The sequence below is a fragment of the Oreochromis niloticus genome, linkage group LG3 (genome assembly GCF_001858045.2).
Source record: "Oreochromis niloticus isolate F11D_XX linkage group LG3, O_niloticus_UMD_NMBU, whole genome shotgun sequence".
Classification (NCBI taxonomy): domain Eukaryota; kingdom Metazoa; phylum Chordata; class Actinopteri; order Cichliformes; family Cichlidae; genus Oreochromis; species Oreochromis niloticus.
Window position 1 is genome coordinate 8,209,786 of NC_031967.2, and position 20,478 is coordinate 8,230,263.

At 50.4% G+C, this 20,478-nt stretch overlaps 1 protein-coding gene across 1 annotated transcript; it reads right to left on the reverse strand.

Moving 5' to 3' along the window:
• Positions 1-12,739: 12,739 nt before the first annotated feature.
• Positions 12,740-13,450, reverse strand: LOC112842784 (uncharacterized). Its single transcript, XM_025900105.1, has 2 exons — positions 13,177-13,450; positions 12,740-13,095 (listed from the first exon to the last, which is right to left on the reverse strand). Exons 1-2 carry the CDS (start codon positions 13,448-13,450, stop codon positions 12,740-12,742), a joined length of 630 nt encoding a protein of 209 aa, XP_025755890.1.
• Positions 13,451-20,478: the final 7,028 nt, after the last annotated feature.

A 20,478-nucleotide genomic window follows, 5' to 3' on the forward strand; every position in this document is an offset into this window, starting at 1 on the left:
TAAAGTTTCTGGCCAGCCGGGGATGGCGCAGGACTCCGCCTCCTGGACTACATCGTTTGCCTCCGACCGAGCAGTCGCAATGCACTGTAGGCAATACAGCCCCAAGCGCAAACGCCACACAGGGACAGGATATTAGCTTTCACAGAGCGGAGCCCGCTTACCGCGGGGCGGACTACCGAGACCAAAGAACCTACGAATCGCACGAGGACCACAGACACGAAGCAGGCCTGATAAAATGGTCCAAGCTCGTGTACTCCGCGACGAGAAAGTCCTATCACACCAAGTTGATCAACGCCTTTCAGGTAGTTAAGACTCTGGGGCATCCGACGCTAACGTTAGCGTCGGAGTGGGAGCTGAGTTGTTATTACAAACTCGCACTCGCGTACACGACGGACACCCCGTTGGAAACGGCAGCGGGCTGCATACCCAAGCTACGCGAAAGCGTCAAGGCTTTCCACCTGGGGCAATTTCAACGGCTGAGGCAACTGCCCCCGGAATCGCAGATGCTACTGTATGCCGTGCTAAACTGCCACATCAATTGGGTCGATCACAACCACAAGCAGATACTCCTCATACCCGGAGCGCCCGCGCCTTCTGTGCAGCCAAGAGTCGAAGGCGATCTCAGGTGTTCCAAGTGTCTGAAAAACCAAACGTTTCATTCCTCTGAAGTGAAAGGCAACCCTAGGAATATAGACGTCGAATACGACTTTGAGTGCATGTCGTTCGGGTCCTCGTGTTGTGCGGCTCCAATGTTCAATGTGCCGCTTAGCACCAGAGACGTCAACACGTGCACATTCACTGAGATGAAACAAATGTACATAGCCTGCCCAAAATGTACCCAACCGATTTTTTCTGAAGTATTAGTGGATATCGAAACGCTATACTCCCAGTGCGTAAGCTGCCAAACACTCGCTCGCGCCTAAGACATGGCCACAACGATGGAAACTAACCTCGCCGTAATGAAAGCCGTCACAGGCATGCTGTACACCGAGCTTCTAGATGCAATAGGGAGACATTACCCAAACATGTTCGACGTGAAGGCCTGGGAAAGGGATTGTGCTCTGCAGGGCTTAGGTGCGCAAAACAATTTGATGTTGTATCTAACCGTTATAAACAACATGGGTGTCAAGGACGAGTTTATCAATGAACTGATGAAAGTAGCATCACGGCAACAAGAAGGATTGGTTCCTCCGCTGGCACAGTGAGCACCATAGCGTGTGTAGATGACTACGATCTAGAATCAGATCCCACGTACATGAGGAGTTTGGCCTGCAACACTACACGGAGCTGCATATTTGATCTCGAATGCGAGGATGGCGAGGACGTTGGATACGACAGCAATGTCACCGCGGTCTCTGATAATACAACACAGGACCAATCCAAAGCGTCTGAGGCGCTGGATGTGTTAGATGTGACAAGCGAGCCATCTGTAAAAGACAAGGAGATGGACTCTCCCAGGCATGAATGCTCAGAGTCCTCCGAACAGGGCTTAGGGACTCTGACAACCGCATCTATCGCAGAGGAGGCTTTCGAACAGGGCTTGGGGACTCTGACAACCGCATCTATCGCAGAGGAGGCTTTCGAACAGGGCTTGGGGACTCTGACAACCGCATCTATCGCAGAGGAGGCTTTCGAACAGGGCTTGGGGACTCTGACAACCGCATCTATCATAAAGATCGACAGTGAAGAACGACCAAAGACTGTCATGGATGATGATGATGATGATCAGCGATGATGATCACCGTCATGTGTTTGTTATAGACTGTGTGTAATTCCATTCACAGGTAGTACATCTGACATTGTTGGTGTTGTTCTTGTTTCACTGTACATACAATAAACTGCTTTGTGTGATACCAACCACGTGTGATTATTGTACAACTTATGCTTTGTGTATCACGCACAGCACGCCACGTTAATCCCACACACATAGTATCATCGGCTTTGTGTAGTTGCAAACATGGATCTGAGTCAAGTAGGCGACTGGAGCGGAGCGTATCATTTGACGGTGCGTTTGGCCCAACACACCTCTAACGTGCAACTCGTAGAATACTTTTGGTCTCACACGGTCAGCATTGAGAAAGTGATACCGACAACGGTTATTCTCACAGAGCCTGGCGAGGATGGGCTCTATCGTATCCCATTGACCAAGGCGCAGTCCAGAGTCGGCAACTGTCTAATAATTCGGGTCGCGTACACAGAGAGCAAACAGGACGATCGCGGTCTTATTACAGCCAAACACCTCACCGGAATGTACACGAACTCTAAGGGCCACGAAGTAAGGACGGTGAGCATCCTAGCAAGAGCACCGTTCGCATGGGTGAAACCTCACGTCCCGTCACACGTAATCGCAAATCCGTTTTTCGGGGACGCGGTCGACGGTCATCGCCCGGAGTCGATCGGATCTAGGATATACTCCGTCGTCGATATGGAATTTCGGAACTTGCTATTTCACGTAACTGGCGAGGGCAAAGACATGCACATAGCAGAACTTGTTAGAGATACGCTGTCTAGGCTGGCGGCTCCTTTGGCATTCAAAGTCGTGTACGAGCAAAGCAGACTGACCCTAGAGCACCTGAGTCGCGAAACGTCGCAAGGCGCCGACGGTACTTCTTTCATCGAGCCCGAAAGGGACCTGTGGGGCACATCCGTGTTATGGACACTGTCTAGCGACATAACACCCGTGACATGTACGACTGTTAACCAACACGACCTATGGCCCATGCGTGCAGCTAGAGAGTCCGTTAAACGATCCGCTCTAGGTTGGGTGGAAGTGGAACTGACGCGTACCGGTCTAGCTATATCGAAGCGCGTATCGCAAGCCGTTACCCGGGAGGTCATAGACGCTCCCTACTGGGCCGTGATACTCACGGCTTTGTGCTGCGGAGCGCTCGACCGCTGGTGTAGTGCGACGGAAAAACTGTTGGCTAGCCTTAAGGTAGACGCGAAACAGTACGGTCGCGTTAAAGAGCTCTGTCAACGGTGCGGCCACGACTACCGCGATATGCCAATAGCTTGCCCCGCAGAACCCAAGAGAGTTTTGGCCGTGACGCAGATTGACAAAGTGCTCTTCGGTGACCTGTGTACGTCTCTGTGCGCTAGAGTGTTTTCGACACGCTCTTCTTCGGAAAATGGAGAAACGAACGAGAGAACCCAAGGACCAGGACGATGCCTTAATCACAAGCGCCCCTACACCACAAGCTTTGAGGAAGAATGGGAAAACGAGCACCACAGACACCGGAGTGCAGCAGAAGAAAGAGGATCAACAGCGCAAAAGCAAGTCGAATTCACGTCGGACCAAGAAGACAATCCAGCCCTCTGCGGCAGACACGGCGGCGACACGTCAACAACACACAGGGTGCACTACAGCGAGCGAGACGAGTGCCGCGGCCACGAGCAAACATACCCGTGCGCGAAAAGACAGAAAAGACAGAACAAGCCGCCGAGGAACGAGCCAGACCCAGGCTGGTGGACGTGGCAAAAACGGCACCGAGACCGCGCGCACGGACGAACAGGAGGCATCCAGTCGCGGAAACACAGAGTCTGGGAACTGTACAGTGAAAACTGGGAAGCCGCACAAGAGTCGAGTGAAAAATCGACCTCCGTTCGGTGCTGGCGAAGATTCTCGTGTCGCTCTGTTGGATATCATGTCAAGACTCTTCCATTTGGACACCCAGACGGACCCCTCGCAATCTGAGGAGACTTTCAGTGTCACACAAAGGCCTTTGCCGGCACACATGATAACGGCTACGTTCAGGGAATGACAGAGACTTTCACCGAGTTGACTAGATGGTTAGAGATATTCGAAACAACCGACGCTCGTGAGACTATAGGCTTCGATTTGGCTATGGAAATATGCGGTTGTTACGACATGACGATCCGCAGATTAGAGAGCTGTGTAACAACGGGCTTGTTCTCGGAGTGTAGGCACATGAAGAGCTTAGCTGATATACCCCTGGCGGACAATGTGATAGCTTGTTGCACAAGACTGTGTGCAGAAAATATATCCATCGAAACGACGGATTGGAACGCCGTCACCGAGCATGCCCGTAAGAACGATGGCAGTCTCTGTGACAAATTGTTGTCAATCGTGCAGCGATTGAAACCCGTCGTGTCACAAACCATGCCCGACACCAGTGGTAAGTTGACAGAGCGCTTCCAAGCGCTGGTAGAGTTGGTAGTCCAGCTCACGGCTGTCATCGTAAACGCTACCGATGAACTCACACGTACAACGGCGACATGCGAACAACTACGGGATGACAAAAATAATCTAAGCAATGTGTTATCAGCAAAAGAGGAAGATCGCCAGTGTCAAGCTGAAGCACACAAGCAGACATCGGAGAGGCGAATCCTGGATCTGGCCAAGGAAGTCGATGAACACAAACGCACGATTCATAAGCTGACAGTCGCACACGAGAAGTACAAGCGTACACGCGAAGACGATAGATACAGGCTTGTGCAGGAATTAGAAAAAGCTAAAAAAGAGACCAGTGACGCTAAGAGAGAGTTCCTTTCATTCCAAGAAGACAGCAACCAAGATAAAGCTTGTCACAAGGCGTCTATAGATGATCTCAGCCACAAGTTAGAGAAACTTAAAGTCGACAGCACACGTTCGCTGCAGAAGAGCGAGAGTGAAATCCAAACCCTCTCCGGGGAACGTGAGTCACTGCAGGCCAGCCTGATTTCTCTGAAAAACCTGAACGGCACACTGGAGAGAGAGCTAACAGAGAAAGTCAAATACATTTCCGATCTCGAGAGTGCACTCGAGATGACAAAGGGCGAGATTGATGACATGGAAGCTAAAGTAACTGAAATGAACACATTGGCGTCGTCGATCCGCGTCTTGTCTACCGCACTAGATGTGGACCTAAGACACATGCAGCCAGATGACATACGTTGCGCGATCCGCGAAAAGACCGAGGCGTCGGCATTGCGGCTACGAGATGTGCTGCAGCAAACGTGTGTCGCCCGCGAAGATGCAAGAGACATAATTGCGCCTGCACCACATAACACCAACATAGTGTTTGACTTGTATGAGAGTGTGCTGACTGCAGCGATTTGGTCACTTGGTACGGAACAAGCCCCCATGGATGTCGGCGAGGCTAGTATGCGCCGAAGTAAGCGTAAGAAGGCCTCTATCTCCATAAAATACGACAAACAAAGGAAACTTGAACAATCGCCCCAACCGCTAAAGCCCAAGATGGAATCTACGAGTTATGACTTTAAAAACATTGGGTCTGACTTAGAGACCAAAACAACATTCTCTTATCCCACTACGTCGATCATTGGTAAAGCTGAGCGAAAGAGTACAGGTTTCACACTGGATAACAGTGGCCGACTCAACAAAAAGTACATCGGTGTACCGAGTTGTATAGTACAAAAGGTGTCGAGTTCGTATGATAGGGTCGTACTTGTGAACTTGGGATGGAAGTCGCTGCTATCGTGTCTGTACGAGGTGCTGACACCTGACGAGGACCCACACCGTGACACTCACAGTCAAACAGCATCATGCCATTGCTTACAATTCGCTTCCCTGGCAGAAAGATATCAGGTCGGTGTGTTGGTATGCTGGTCTCCAGGGGGCATCTACGAACTGTACGGTCTGGATCGGATGAGCGAGGGTGTGTATATAATAGTGGTCGAAAGCGGCGGCAAGTCAGGCCTGGATACAAGCCTCGGTCTTGTGAAATGTTATTACATTATGGCCGGAGGAAACAACGCGGACGCATACACTTATAACCTACTGAACATGGGGTCCCTGACTACAGACTTACCGGCGAACCAGCGCTTTACACATAATAGCAGCATGGCGTGCGTGGGACCGGTCAATGTGGCTATCGAGCCTGTCGCAAACACAGATGTTACGACGGTTACAACCCTTGATATTGTGTTGAATGGATGTGAATGAAAATCACACAGACAGTTTGTATGTACACATGGTTTTATTGATGAATAAAACATTACCTGCTAAACATACATCAAGGCTTCTTTACTGTGGAGTACTTTCCATTAACCGATCATCCAAGCAATGTTACATGTACACTCTCAGAGCTTTTTTAACACAGCGGGCACAGACTTTACAGGTAGTATCACAAGAAACACAGCACACATGACCGCAATCCGACAGCCAGCACTTGTCCTTTCCACACGATGTGCAACTCCTGGAGGTTACGCCTGCGGTTGTAATGTTTTTCTTGCCAACGTGTTGCTTGCAAAGAGGACATGTGATCAGCATGGCCTCTTTGTTTCCCAAAGAGGTTATGCACGCTTGGCAGCAAAGGTGGCCACACTCCAGGTAGACATCACTTTCCTCTCGGCAGACTGTGCATTCGTAAGGGTACGTGAACATGTGATCCTCGTCAGGTGGGGGCGTTGTTCTACCTACAGAGCGCAAGAAACAACTGTAAGCAACTGTAAGCAATTATGACACAGACACACAGACACACACACACACACACACACACACACACACACACACACACACAGAGTCTTACCCACAATGCACAGCTGATTGTGCTGCCACTGACAAATGGGTGTCTCTCCTGAAATGAGGACATCAGCTGCGTCCACGTTATGCTCGCCATCGTAAGATGTGGCGAGTTGACAATCACCGAGAAACCGACCGTCGTTCCTCAGCACTTCGGTGACCGTGGACAGCGGGTCGCTGTAATATAACACGGTGGGTAACGTTGGGTTGGAGTCCTCTTGGGTTAGGTCATCGTCCAGGAGCGACGCGCCTCTCGGTACATTCTGCGGTGTCGTAGGTATAGAGTAAGGCTTGTTTTTCATGGTGCGGTGCTTTGTGCGAACTTTCAGGTGTTTCATGCGATGATCAAACGTGTCTTTGGGCCCCGCTGTGGACTGGCCAGTTATCACACCGGGGGTGGCCTCCGCGTAGATGAGGTCCATGTCATGGTCAGTCAAGGCTATACATGGAGAGTTACACGATAAGGACATGGTGTCGTTCCACACCGTCTCACAATTTATGTCATATCTCCTCAGCAGGTCTCGGATACACGTAGGTTCGTCGCATCGGATGTGCAGCAACTTAGAATCACTTGAGTGGCTTTTGACGAGGAGAGTCACGCTGTGGGGCTCCTGCACAGGGGATACATTGTAATAATAATATTATTATGTATCGTTAATCATTATGTAAACACAGCTTACAGTGGGTCAACAGACACCTCGGGGCAAAAATAAAGCCACCTTACATGTTTACAATGCAGCTGAAAGATAGTGTGAGAATCACAGGCGATTGTTTTGTCATCCTTTGTCCAACCCTTGGCAGCGACAAGGGCGTTGCAGTCATTCACGTGCCTGTAGAACGATGAGCCAGAGCATGGAGTCGTCAGTATGCTGTACGTATGTGACACTGTTTTGTTCGCATCTACATAGGAGTTGAGGATTGTATCAAACGAACCCTCCGTTAAAAGAACGCAACTAGGGTCCACCCACAGATTTCTTCCTCTGCGCAACAGTCGTTTTCTGATGGCATTAGCCGACAGGGTGTTGATTTGCATGCATACTGTCGTCAAATGTTGAGTTGGCAGTTGATAGGGTTCTGTCTCCCATCTTGTCAGGCTCCACTTTATAACACCTGAATCCTCGGGCGACCACACATTAATGTGAGCTTTGGGTTCCCAGCACCATCGAATGGCCAATGTTATGTACTCCATGGTTGTCAGCCAGCGAGGAGTGGGGGAAACAGCCTGTGGTGGTGTTTGGGTTTGTTGCACTACAAAAGAGTCTAGCTGAAAACACGCTGTGTTACCTCTACACTATGAAACTTAAATGCATCTGGGGTTGAGCTACCCAGCCGACCTGCAGCGTAAAGCTGGCCGACCTGCAGCGTAAAGCTGGCCGACCTGCAGCGCAAAGCTGGCCGACCTGGCTACATTACCCAGCCGACCTGGCTACACTACCCGGCCGACCTGCAGCGTAAAGCTGGCCGACCTGCAGCGCAAAGCTGGCCGACCTGCAGCGCAAAGCTGGCCGACCTGGCTACACTACCCGGCCGACCTGCAGCGTAAAGCTGGCCGACCTGCAGCGCAAAGCTGGCCGACCTGGCTACATTACCCAGCCGACCTGGCTACACTACCCGGCCGACCTGCAGCGCAAAGCTGGCCGACCTGCAGCGCAAAGCTGGCCGACCTGGCTACATTACCCAGCCGACCTGGCTACACTACCCAGCCGACCTGGCTACATTACCCAGCCGACCTGGCTACACTACCCAGCCGACCTGGCTACATTACCCAGCCGACCTGGCTACACTACCCAGCCGACCGGGCTACATTACCCAGCCGACCTGGCTACACTACCCAGCCGACCTGGCTACACTACCCAGCCGACCTGGCTACATTACCCAGCCGACCTGGCTACACTACCCAGCCGACCTGGCTACACTATCCAGCCGACCTGGCTACATTACCCAGCCGAGCTGGGGTCTAATCTCATTGTGAAGAATGTGTGATGATCACATTGGACATTCTTGGTGGATCACTGAGAAATATGGCCATGTTAAGCTGGATGTCCTTGTGGGTGTTGTGCGCTCCAATAATGTCTTTGTCTCTTGTTTCAAAAGGTTTGCAGTCACTCTTAAAACACCATTGTGTATGTGCATGTTTGTGAACTCGCCTGAACGCCGTTTGTTTCCTGGTGGCTGAAACACCGTACGTTGTACATCGAACGTAGTGTTGTAACCTTTATGTGAGCACCTAACCAAATGTATTTCTCTCGTTTAGCTGACACATACGTAACAGCGACATGTGGACAAGACGTGGTTCTTCGCTGTCAGAATACTACAGCGAGTCCAATTACCCTGGTGGAGTGGCAGAAATCAACCGTATCCAGTTGTTATGTGTACTTCTTTCAAGATCAACGTTCTTACGACAACTACCAATGTAACATGTTTACAGGTCGAGTGCAGTTGCTCGACCCGTCCATGAGAAATGGAAACTGTGCTGTGATTCTAAGGAACGTCAGTGTAGCCGACACAGGGCTATATACATGTGAGGTTTCAACCAGAAACACAACAATTGGCCACGGCCACGTAGTGGCCAAGTGACATGTCAACTTCACAGTCACAGAGTACACAAAGGCTCCTTCTTCACACTCTCTACAGCCTAGAGGACGCCCTGGTGTGATAGCAGCCCTGATCCTGTTGCAGACCTTCATCATCGTGCTGTGTGGTGTAGTGTGGATCCGCGCAAACCAAAAACATAAGACCCCTGAGGGTGAAACATGTTCCAATGTATGAGTCTGACCACATAATGAAATATATCTGTAGCAAGGGTTGTGCAGAGATACTTGTTGGTATCATGCATTGAAAATAAAGACACTGTAGTGCAATGTGTAATGTGTATTATTTTATTGTTACGTACAGTCAAACAGCACACTTCACACTCATGCTGGTACACCACATGTCTACACAACAGAAGCCCCCGCTTGGGGAGTTGCAATCTTCAACAACCTATAGGGGTCATCGGTGAAGATGCCAAAGATGTGTAAGTTGTACACAGCCAGAATCAGCGAGATGCTGGCCTTTGCCTCGTCGGGTACCGTTGGGCATCCAAATAGTTTTCTGAGCACATCCACCTTGTTTCTGATCACAGCCGCCTTCCCCTCTGTGGAGTCGCACATGTAATATAGCATATATTCTTCATCAGGCAAGATCAGCCGTTCCTGAACCATGAAGTCCCCTGCGTCATCCACAGTTGTGATTTTGTCCAGGAAGCTGCGTTCTCTGACTGCACGCTGGAACCTTGGCAGCATCGAGCCGATCATGAGCTCTGCAGCGTCGGTTAACTTCAACTGTGTCAGTGTCCGTTCTGCAGAGAAATAGACATAAGTATAGAAGCAGAAAGGTGTTTGTCAAACACGATGGCTGTTGCAACGAAAAGCAGTACAGTACCTGTCTTCCCCTGTGGTCCCTGTTCCACCAAATCTTGGTACAAGTAGGTATTGAGTTCATGTACCGCTGACAGTAACACTTTGGCGCGCACCTCACCCTCCATGCTGTATTCAACGAGGGCCCGTAGGCGATGCACATGGTTTGGTATTTCCATCATACCTGGTGGGAGGGGGAGCTCGACCGTGTATCTTTTGAAAATACGTTCGGTTAAGTGAGTGCATCTCTCTGCAATGTCATGTTGCCACGACCTGAGTTGTTCTACAGCCATAATAATGGTACAGTGTTCCTATAACAATAGCTACTGTCGATTACTCGTACGACTTTAGGGTAGCTTTATCCGACAACGAACGGGTTCCCAACAGATTCACACATTGGCCGACCTGCAGCGTAAAGCTGGCCGACCCGTAGGTCGGGAGCCGCCGACCTGTAGCGCAAAGCTGGCCGACCTGTAGCGCAAAGCTGGCCGACCTGTAGCGCAAAGCTGGCCGACCTGTAGAGCAAAGCTGGCCGACCCATAGGTCGGGAGCCGCCGACCCGCAGCGCAAAGCTGGCCGACCTGTAGGTCGGGAGCCGCCGACCTGGCTACTGTCGCTCTCGGTCGGAGGTTCCAACTTGTGGTGAAGAACATGTAATGTTCGCATGGGCCATTCTCGGTGGAGCATTGAAAAATATGGCCACATTAAGCTGGTTGTCCTTGTGGTTGTTGATGTGCTCTACATTCCTGTCTTTGTCTGTCTTCACAAATGGTTCGTAGTCACTCCCAAAACACGATTGTGTACATGCATTTCTGCCAAGCCGCTTGAATGTCGTTTGTTTCCTTGCTGGAAACACTGTCCATTGTACATCAAACGTAGTGTTGTAACCTTTATGTGAATAACTAACCAAATGTGTTCTCTCGTTTAGCTGACACAGACGTAACCGCGATATGTGAACAAGATGTGGTTCTTCGCTGTGAGAATACTGCAGTGGGTCCAATTACCCTGGTGGAGTGGCGGAAACCACCCTTACGTGATTGTTACCTCTACTTCTTACAACATGGACGTTCTTACAACAACTACCAATGTGACATGTTTACAGACCGAGTGCAATTGCTCGACCCGTCCATGAGTAATGTGAACTGGTCTGTGATTCTAAGGAATGTCAGGGTAGCCGACACTGGGCTATATTTGTGTGAGCTTACAGCCACAAACACAACAACTGTGGGCCGTGTCAACCTCACAGTCTCAGAGTGCACAAAGGCTCCTTCTTCGCACTCTCCACAACCTAGAGGCCGCCCCGGTGTAATAGCCGCCCTGATCCTGTTGCTGATCGCCATCGCTGTGTTGTGTGTTGTAGTGTGGATCCGCACAAACCAAAAACGCAAGACCCCTGAGGGTGAAACGTGTTCCAATGTATGAGTCTGACCACGTAATGAAAATGTATCGGTGTCAAGGTTTGTGTATATGTGCGTGTTGGTATCATGTATCAAAAAGGAAAACACCGCCAATGACAAATAAAGTACTGCAATGTGTAATGGTTGTCATTTTATTGTCACATACAGTCAAACACCACACTTTACACCCATGCTGATACACCACGTGTCTACACAGCCAAAGCCCTAGCTTTAGGAGTTACAATCTCCAACAAGCTATAAGGGTCATTGTGGGAGATGTCGAAGACGTGTAGGTTGTACACGGCCAGAATCAGCGAAATGCTGGCCTTGGTCTCGGCTGGTACCGTAGGGCATCCAAAGAGGTATCCGAGCGCACGCGCCTTCCCCTCAGTGGATTTGAACATGTGATATAGCATATATTGTTCCTCGGGTAAGATCAGCTCTTGCCGGACCATGATGTCGAGAGGCTCGTCGACAGTCGTGATGATGTCCAGCAGGCTGCGGTTCCTGAGGACACTATGGAATGTGAACGTGGGCAGCGTGGAGTCGAGCATGCACTTGGCCGCACGGGTTAACTTGAACTGTGTCAGTTTTCGTTCTGTGGAGAAATAGACATAAGTATACAAGCAACAAGGTGTCTGTCAAACACGATGATTATTGCAACGAAAAGAAGATACAGTACCTGTCTTTCCCTTTGGTCCCTGCTGCACCAGGTCCTTGTAAATGTAGGGATTGATTTCACAAAGCAATGACAGTAACAGCTTGGCTCGCACCTCGTCTTGCAAGCTGTATTCGACTAGGGCACGTAGGCGATGCACATGGTTTGGTATTTCCGTTATACCAGTTGTGTCTAAGGCATCGTCCTTGTCCGTGTATCTGTCAAAAATACTTTCGGTTAGGTGAGTGCACCGCTCCGCAATGTCATGCTTCCACAGCCCGAGTTGTTCCACAGCCATAACTGTATCCTACGTGGGGTGGCAGTGTATCTGTATACGCGAATGGTTATTCGAGAGATATAGCAATGTCAACTTTGTATTACTCGTAGAACTTTGGGACCGCTTTATCTAGCAAGTTTGGAGGTACCCTCGTTGGTTGCACACAGCGTTCGACCTGCAACGCCGGCCGACCTGCAACGCCGGCCGACCTGCACCGCTGGCCGACCTGCACGCAGGGGTGGCTGATCCAGCCGCAAGAGTGTCCAACTGAGAATCGTTCTCGCGTAAGTACACTTTACAACAATACGGCAAACCCAGCGTGTACAGTATGCAATTCCCATTCGGCGTAGCAAGGTTTGCGCCGAGGTACTTGTTGGTATCATGTATCAAAATAAAGAGGCTTTACAGCGATTTATGATGGTGTTTTGTTTATTGTGAAATACAGGCAATCAAACATCATGCTTTATAGACACATATAATGGGTATACCACATGGCTACACAACCGAAGCCCCCACTGAGGGAATCTACACAGTCTCCAACAAACTGTCGGGGTCGTTGGTGAAGATACCGAAGGCGTGTAAGTTGTACACGGCCAGAATCAGCGCGATGCTGGCCTTGGCCTCGTCGGGTACCGTAGGGCATCTAAAGAGGCATCTGATCGCACGCACCTTCCCCGCAGTGGTTTTATTTATGTGATATAGCATATATTGTTCATCGGGTAAGATCAGCTCTTCCTGAACCATGATGTCGACAGCCGCATCGACCCTCGTGATGTTGTCCAGGAAGCTGCCGTCTCTGACGGCACGATGGAACGTGGGCAGCGTGGAGCCGAGCGCGCGCTCGGCTGCATGGGTTAACTTGAACTGTGTCAGTTTTCGTTCTGCGGAGATATAGACATGTATATAACTAACAAGGTATTTGTCAAAGACGATGGTTATTGCAACGAAGACAAATACAGTACCTGTCTTCCCCCTTGGTCCCAGGTCCGACAAGTCCTCGTACAAGTAGGGACCAGTGTCACGGACCGCTGACAGTAACACTTTGGCTCGCACCTCATCCTGCAAGCTGTATTCGACTAGGGCCCGTAGGCGATGCACATGGTTTTGTATTTCCATCATATCTGTTGTGTCTAGGGCCTCGTCCTCGTCCGTGTATCTGTCAAAAATACTTTCGGTTAGGTGAGTGCACCGCTCTGCAATGTCATGCTGCCAGGACCTGAGTTGTTCCACAGCCATAATGGGACAACTGTATCAATAGCTACTCTCGATTACTCGTACAACTTTAGGACAGCTTTATCCGACAATGAAAGGGTGTTATCACCAGATCCACACAGTGGCCGACCTGCAGCTCCGAGCCAGCCGACCTGCAGCTCCGAGCCAGCCGACCTGCAGCGCAAAGCCAGCCGACCTGCAGCACCAGGCCAGCCGACCTGCAGCACCGAGCCAGCCGACCTGCAGCGCAAAGCCAGCCGACCTGCAGCACCGGGCCAGCCGACCTGCAGCACCAGGCCAGCCGACCTGCAGCGCCGAGCCAGCCGACCTGCAGCACCGAGCCAGCCGACCTGCAGCGCAAAGCCAGCCGACCTGCAGCACCGGGCCAGCCAACCTGCAGCTCCGGGGCAGCCGACCTGCAGCTCCAGGCCAGCCGACCTGCAGCACCGAGCCAGCCGAGCCAGCCGACCTGCAGCTCCGAGCCAGCCGACCTAGGCGCAGGGGTAGCCACGAGAGTGTCCAACTGACAACTGCTCTCCCATAAGTACACCGCACAATAATACAGCAAACCTAGCATTCTACAGTGTCTTCACATTCGGGTTGGTAGCAATGAGCGTGGACAAACTGCAATCGTACAGACACAGCATCATCGACAGTTGCTGCTATGAACCTGTAATACACAAGGAGTTCATTCGTCGTTACCCGGACACCGAGCTATCCAGGTCCCTCGAGACCCCAAACCCCATAACGCAAATCCGGGCACTCGTGGACTACTGTCTGGACAACGAAGAGCGTGCCGAGGCGTTGCTTAGTATATTACAGACTCACTGCATGCATTTGTATGCCTTGCTAGAAGCATAGGACCCCGCATGTGATAATATAGCAAACCTAGCATTCTAAAGCCTATCCACATTCGGGTTGACAACAATGAGCGTGTACAAACTGCAATCGTACAGGCATGACATCATCCAAGGTTGCTGGTGCTATGAACGTGTGATATACAAGGAATTCATTCGTCTTTACCCAAACACCGAGCTATCCAGGGTCCTCGAGCCCCATAACGCCATAAGGCGAATCCGGGCACTCGTGGACTACTGTCTGGACAACGATGAGCACGCCGAGGCGTTGCTTCATATAGTACGGACTCACTGCAAGCATTTATATGCCTGGCTAGAAGAAAACGGCCCGAAAGGCCCCTAGGTACCATTGATAAACGACGCACAACTTAAAGAAACAGGAGATGGTCTGTCGGTGTTATATGTGTTTCCTTTTGTATCATGTCTTACGGTTATGTTTTGTTTTTCCACTAGAGCGAACCAAAACCACTCACACCTTAACCCCTGCAGCGATGCTCGCCTTGGGCTGGAAAGGGAAGCGACTCAACGGCGCTGAACTAATGGAGGACATGGAACTACTCCAGTTGTTATCCAGAGTCACCACAATCCAGGACGCCATTGAGGACATGTGGGCAGAAGGCGTGATCCTGACCGAGGAATACGAAGAGCTTGTTCTCGCAACCAAGATGTCGTGTCAGGAAAACACCATTGGCAAGATGCTTAGTGATCCAGACATACCAGTTGCTACAAAGCACAGTATTGGCCTGATACTCATGTCACATAACATGCACATATACGGACTGACGGACGAATGGAAAGGCTATAAAGTGTTTCGAGCTACAGACTCGTAGACTGCGCACCGTAACCAATGCACCAGTGAAATGTATATGTGTTGCTCTCGATGTTAGTGTGAATGTGAATGTTGGCAACAGCAAATAAAGTCAATGTGACACATACAGGGTTTATGTGGTTTCTTTTATTAGTGTGATTCGATGTTTATGTTCACAAGTCACTGCATGTTACACAAAGGACAATCTTAGTAGGTTTATCATTGCTTTTCATAAGCACCGTAGCCGGTGTTGTCGTTGTTGTCTGTCACACACACACACACACACATTGTAGCTCAAATGTGGACACGCTTCACTGAATCCCATTTCATCTCTGGCGTTCTGGATACCATAACAGAAAGGTGTTCCACTTCAAGGTGTCTTGGTTGGTGTCACACCACAGCAGGCAAGTAGCTTGCTGCGATTCCGTCTCACGGAATACATCTCCTAAACGAGGCACCACACTAAAGCGGTCATCCACCAACTCCCGTAGGTCTTTGTCGATCGCCGCGCTTATAAGTTTCCAGCGATTGTCTTCAAACCGGCAGTCGGAGTGGCGGTCTGCCTCTCCTGGTATCCAGCTGAGCGTGAAGTATTCTTTGTAAGCTTCCCACAACTGCTCAGTGAAGCGCTCTATATCCATCGTGTTGTCGTCCAGCAAAAGGGTCAACGTCCACCCTAAGTCAGCGGTGGATCCACTTGCACGTACCACGCGTGGCAGATGCGATCCCTGTTCATGCAATATCTCAACCAAAAATGGCACAGCTGAAACCCGTCCGTGCTCAGCGCGCCCAGGTCTGCCACCTCCAAAAGCTGTATATACGGCAGTAACGCGTACAGTTTAGGCTTCTCGTCCGCGGTCATCTTGGTCAGCATTGAGCTCGAGAGCACGTGCCTTTTCATAATTCTGTCTAGACTCGGGCTGTAGAGTCTAGAGAGTTCGTCAATCTTAGAGTCGGGGAACGCCACCCTGGGATGGCGTATGGTCAGTCGATGAGTACCTGTCATTGTAACGACGGTATGCATGTGGTACGTCGTGTGTGACAGTGTGTGTATATATACCCCATAGGAAACAGGAACAGCACATTTCACTCCGAGAGTGACACGGAGACGTACGAGCCATCGGAATGTTACCCTTTGTGCTTTTCGTTGTGTCTGTCAAGTGATCAATGCCACAGACAATCCTACTGTTGTCACGGCTGAGAGTGGACAAGGGGTTGTGATTCTACCATGTCGATGTTCATACACGAGGACCGACATTGTGGGTGTAGAGTGGAGGAGAACTGATCTGATGGATGATTACTATGTTCTTGTGTATCGTGATGACCAGTACGTCCCAGACTTCCAACATCCATCCTTTAAGCACCGGGTGTATTTACAAGACAGAGAAAGGAACGAGGAAGACGTGCTTTGAGTCTGATGAATGTGACAATTGGCGATGGGGGAATATATGTCTGTTCTGCACTGATCAAAGCAAGACATCGTACAAAGCGAGCCGTGGAAACTATCGCCGTTTTCAAGCTGATAGTTGTCCCTAAAGGCCATAAAAGTAGCAACGAGAGCGGATATACGACACCTGTCCCTACAGATCACACAGGTGGCAAGCAGATCAGATATGTTAGACTAACAATTGGATTGAGCTTGGGTCTGATCGTTGTTCTCATCATAGTTGCTATTGGATGTGTAATGCACCAAAGAAACAAGACTCTGTGTCCGCCGCGAGAGGTTACGGTGTAATGACGGGGAGTGTTTGAAATGTGTCAAAGTTTCAACAGAGCACACCGTGCGAATCGAACCCTTATACAGTGATATGGTTGTGTGTATTGGTGTTTTGAACATGAAATAATAAATGAAGGATGAACATACACAGACAGAGTGTCGTTCGTTTTATTGCTTGCATTGTACACAGCTGACATTATGTTCACGATCCATGTAATGACAGTACGTGCTGCCATTGTAGAGCAAAGGCTTGTTCATCAAATGGATATACAAGATATCGACCGATATTAGGAGTCTGTTTCTGTCCTTGTTGTGTGGGTCATGTAATATCTGTGCAGTACAATAAAAGCTGAGACATACTGTTACTGTGTGGTGTTTTACACTGTTGTATTTGTGTTGACAACTCAATCATACACTGAGCTGGGTTTAATTCCTTTATACACCAAATGTGAAATGAAAAGCCCGTACAAGATCACAGTGTACGTTTGTTTATTCACAAATACTCAGCATGTTGCTGTTACATATACAGTTTTATATCACAAGTAAAATAGACTTATCGTGGTGGTGGCTTATACAAATACGCACACACACACACACACACACACACACACACTGCATGAAAAGAGCATGGAATATCCCCTTTGTCCCCCCATCAGCAACGCCGTGCCATTATGTCCGGTATCTGCTCGGCTAAAAACTCCTCTGGGTAGAGGTTAATGTTCTGAAGCTTGCGCTTTAGCAACTTGACAGCAGTCTGGGATATACCCTTTATGTGGAAAATCGGGGTTATGCGTACCCTCAGAGGGTACGGGTTCATCTTGAGCGTGCTCTCCCACTCGCTCTGTCCCCCGAGGTCGTCCCCTCCTATCTGCACGTATTGAGACTGTCTGGATATAGACGACAGTGCTTTCTTCTGATACTCTGAGAGCCCTTCCGTGTTACATCGTGACGTGCTACCACCGGCGCTAGCTCCTACACCAAAGCCAGAGACTTCGGCTTTGGCTCCCTTCTCTCTGCAGCGCTCAGCAGCATCGTTCAAGCTGTCCTCAGCGTCCTTGTTGCAGGTAGAGAACACCTCAAAAGAGCTGTAGTATCCGCCAACCTCCACTGAGCTTACGAACCCATAGCCCCAAGTGTCCAGGAACTCATCGATGTATCCGTCTGGGTCTCGGTTAAGCTCCTTCACTGACATGCGGAGTGCAGTGGTGGGTTCGTAGGACGAGAAGGTCGCGCTGCCCACTTGGCACTGATATGACGATGACGAGACTGAAACTCTGTTACTCGAAGCTACCGTCCTCTCCATCGACCTCTCCACGGCATCGGTCTTACTGAACGTCACTTCGGCCGAAGCTGTTACACCCAGCATGGACCCCGACACCTCTGCGTGACCGGAGACAGAGTCCTTGCTACCATGGGATTGCTTGATCTGCGACGCGTCACCAGATGCTCTCTTGTATTCTCTGCTACCTCTCAAACACCTGATGGCCTTGTGAAACTTGATATTGGCGGGCACCACGAACTCGTTTTGTTTCCTGCATCTATTCAAGAACCCCGAGAGCGCTAGGGCCTCCAAGTTCCCCACTCCTTCGCTTGTCACAGTGTAGCCCAGCGGAAAGGTGTACACAGAGATGACCGAGTCACAATAGGTCGTCAGCAATCGGTCTGTTGCGTACAGAGTTCCAACTATAAGTGTGCTCAATAGGGTGACAGTTGTAACAGCATACAAGATGATAGTCACTCGGACCCCCGCTATCTTTCGCTTGCCGATTCCACGCACGTGGTCATAGTCACTCAGTGGTCCTTTGCAATTAGATTTATCCAAGACGACATTGTCGGGTACTTGGTCATAGTCACTCAGCGGTCCTTCGCAATTGGGTTTTTCCAAGACGACATTGTCGTCACTCAATACAGCGAGTACTACGGCAGGTGCTCTAGCTGGTCTACTCCGTCGCACAACTAACCTTGTGATACAGTCGTCGACAGCCGATAGTCCAACACGGCATTCCTTCCCAGCGCGTACACACACAACGCGTAGCACACTGTGATATCTGAAGCTTAGGCCACATATCAGCAACAGCACAAGCACGACACACACAGCAGAGATAATTCCCGGGGTTGATGTCCTGGTGTCAGAGTGCTGAGACACAAGCGGAGGGGCAACGGTGTGCTCTTCCACTTCAATGCAGGTGATACAGTCATCACCAGAGCACTGGAATCCTGGCTTACACACACACTGGAGCCGTTTAGTCGGGCTGTACAAACTGTACTTGGGCTCGTATGTGTCGGACCACTGTGGTTGCCCGTTGGCAAATGTAGGACGCACACCCCGTTGGCAGACAACCGCGGTGTCTCCGCTAGAAGGCCAACACGGCATACAGTAGGTCGCAAAGTGTTTCAGCTTTGAACATAATGGTGCCTCGAACGGTGTATACGTTCTATACAGTGCTCTTTTACTCCGATCTTCTATGGTTCTAATGGAGTGCCGTCCATCCATGTAAAAAAAGGCGTATGTTAGGCTGGAAGAACTGTTCTGGTATATAAAGTTTTTGTTGGGATCACAGTAGGGTTGTACCATACACCTAGTCAGTCTGTTGGGCGTGTCCATGTATTCGTATAGGAGACAAGGCAAACACCGGGGTTCCTCACAATCCGCCCCAGCTACCATCACCGTGGCAGGGCTACACATACAGCAACCGGCTCTGTCGACCCTACAGTTTTGTGCTGTAGTTCCACACAGAAACATGAGAAACATAAGCGGAAAACACATCATGTCCACAACCAATGATCAGAGAATGCCTCTTCAAAGCATGGGTGTTATTACTAGCCTCAGGCTACCTATATTCAACCGACCTACAGGTCGGCCATCTTTGCGCTGCAAGTCGGCGGCTCCCGACCCGGGTCGGCCAGCTTTGCGCTGCAAGTCGGCGGCTCCCGACCCACGGGTCGGCCAGCTTCGCGCTGCAAGTCGGCGGCTCCCGACCTACGGGTCGGCGACAAGGCACTGTGACTGCGATTAAATACTACCCCAAACAGGCCGCTTTATCCCAACAGTCTGCCACCGCTGAGAGAACTCAGCAGCGTGCGGACATAGCTCGTTCCTAGACGTAGACATCAGAATCACACAGAGGCATCTACGGTTAATTGTCAACTATGAAGACATCGTTCTACACTGTCCTGTGCTTAGGAGCGTTGTTCTACTCCACCAGCTGCAGTTCCACCAAGAAGAGCTACAGTGCGACATGTCTGAACGGTAAGACTGTGACAGTGGACGCGTCTAGTGTGGGCCGCACGTCCACGTACAAGACGTACAAGCAACTGGTGTGTAAAGCCTGCGCCGTGCAACGGTGCGACGACACCAGGCTGTTCAAGGGGTACTCCAAAAAGGACGACAACAGTAGACTCCTCACCTCCAGCCTGCAAGGGCTGCAGTTGAAGAGTTACGGCTCGACCGAGGCCAAAGTGTCATACAGATGCCCCGACACAGAAACCCTACGGACCGCTCAATGTCAAACCGCGCAGACGCTGAAAGAGTGCCTGGTGAAGCTGTGCCAAGAGTGTTCCTCGACAAACTGCGAGGTGTACGCGGGCTCGACGAAGGTCAGCTCGGGCAAAGTGGCGGTAGCCAAGGGTGTGTATAGGATCGACACAAAGGCCTCGACGGCGGAGAAGC

Coding starts and splice junctions, on each gene's coding strand:
- LOC112842784 (XM_025900105.1), bottom strand. CDS start 13,450: ATGGCTGTGGAACAACTCAGGTCCTGGCAGCATGACATTGCAGAGCGG. Junction 13,096..13,176: donor GGGACCAAGGGGGAAGACAG/GTACTGTATTTG, acceptor ATATCTCCGCAG/AACGAAAACTGACACAGTTC.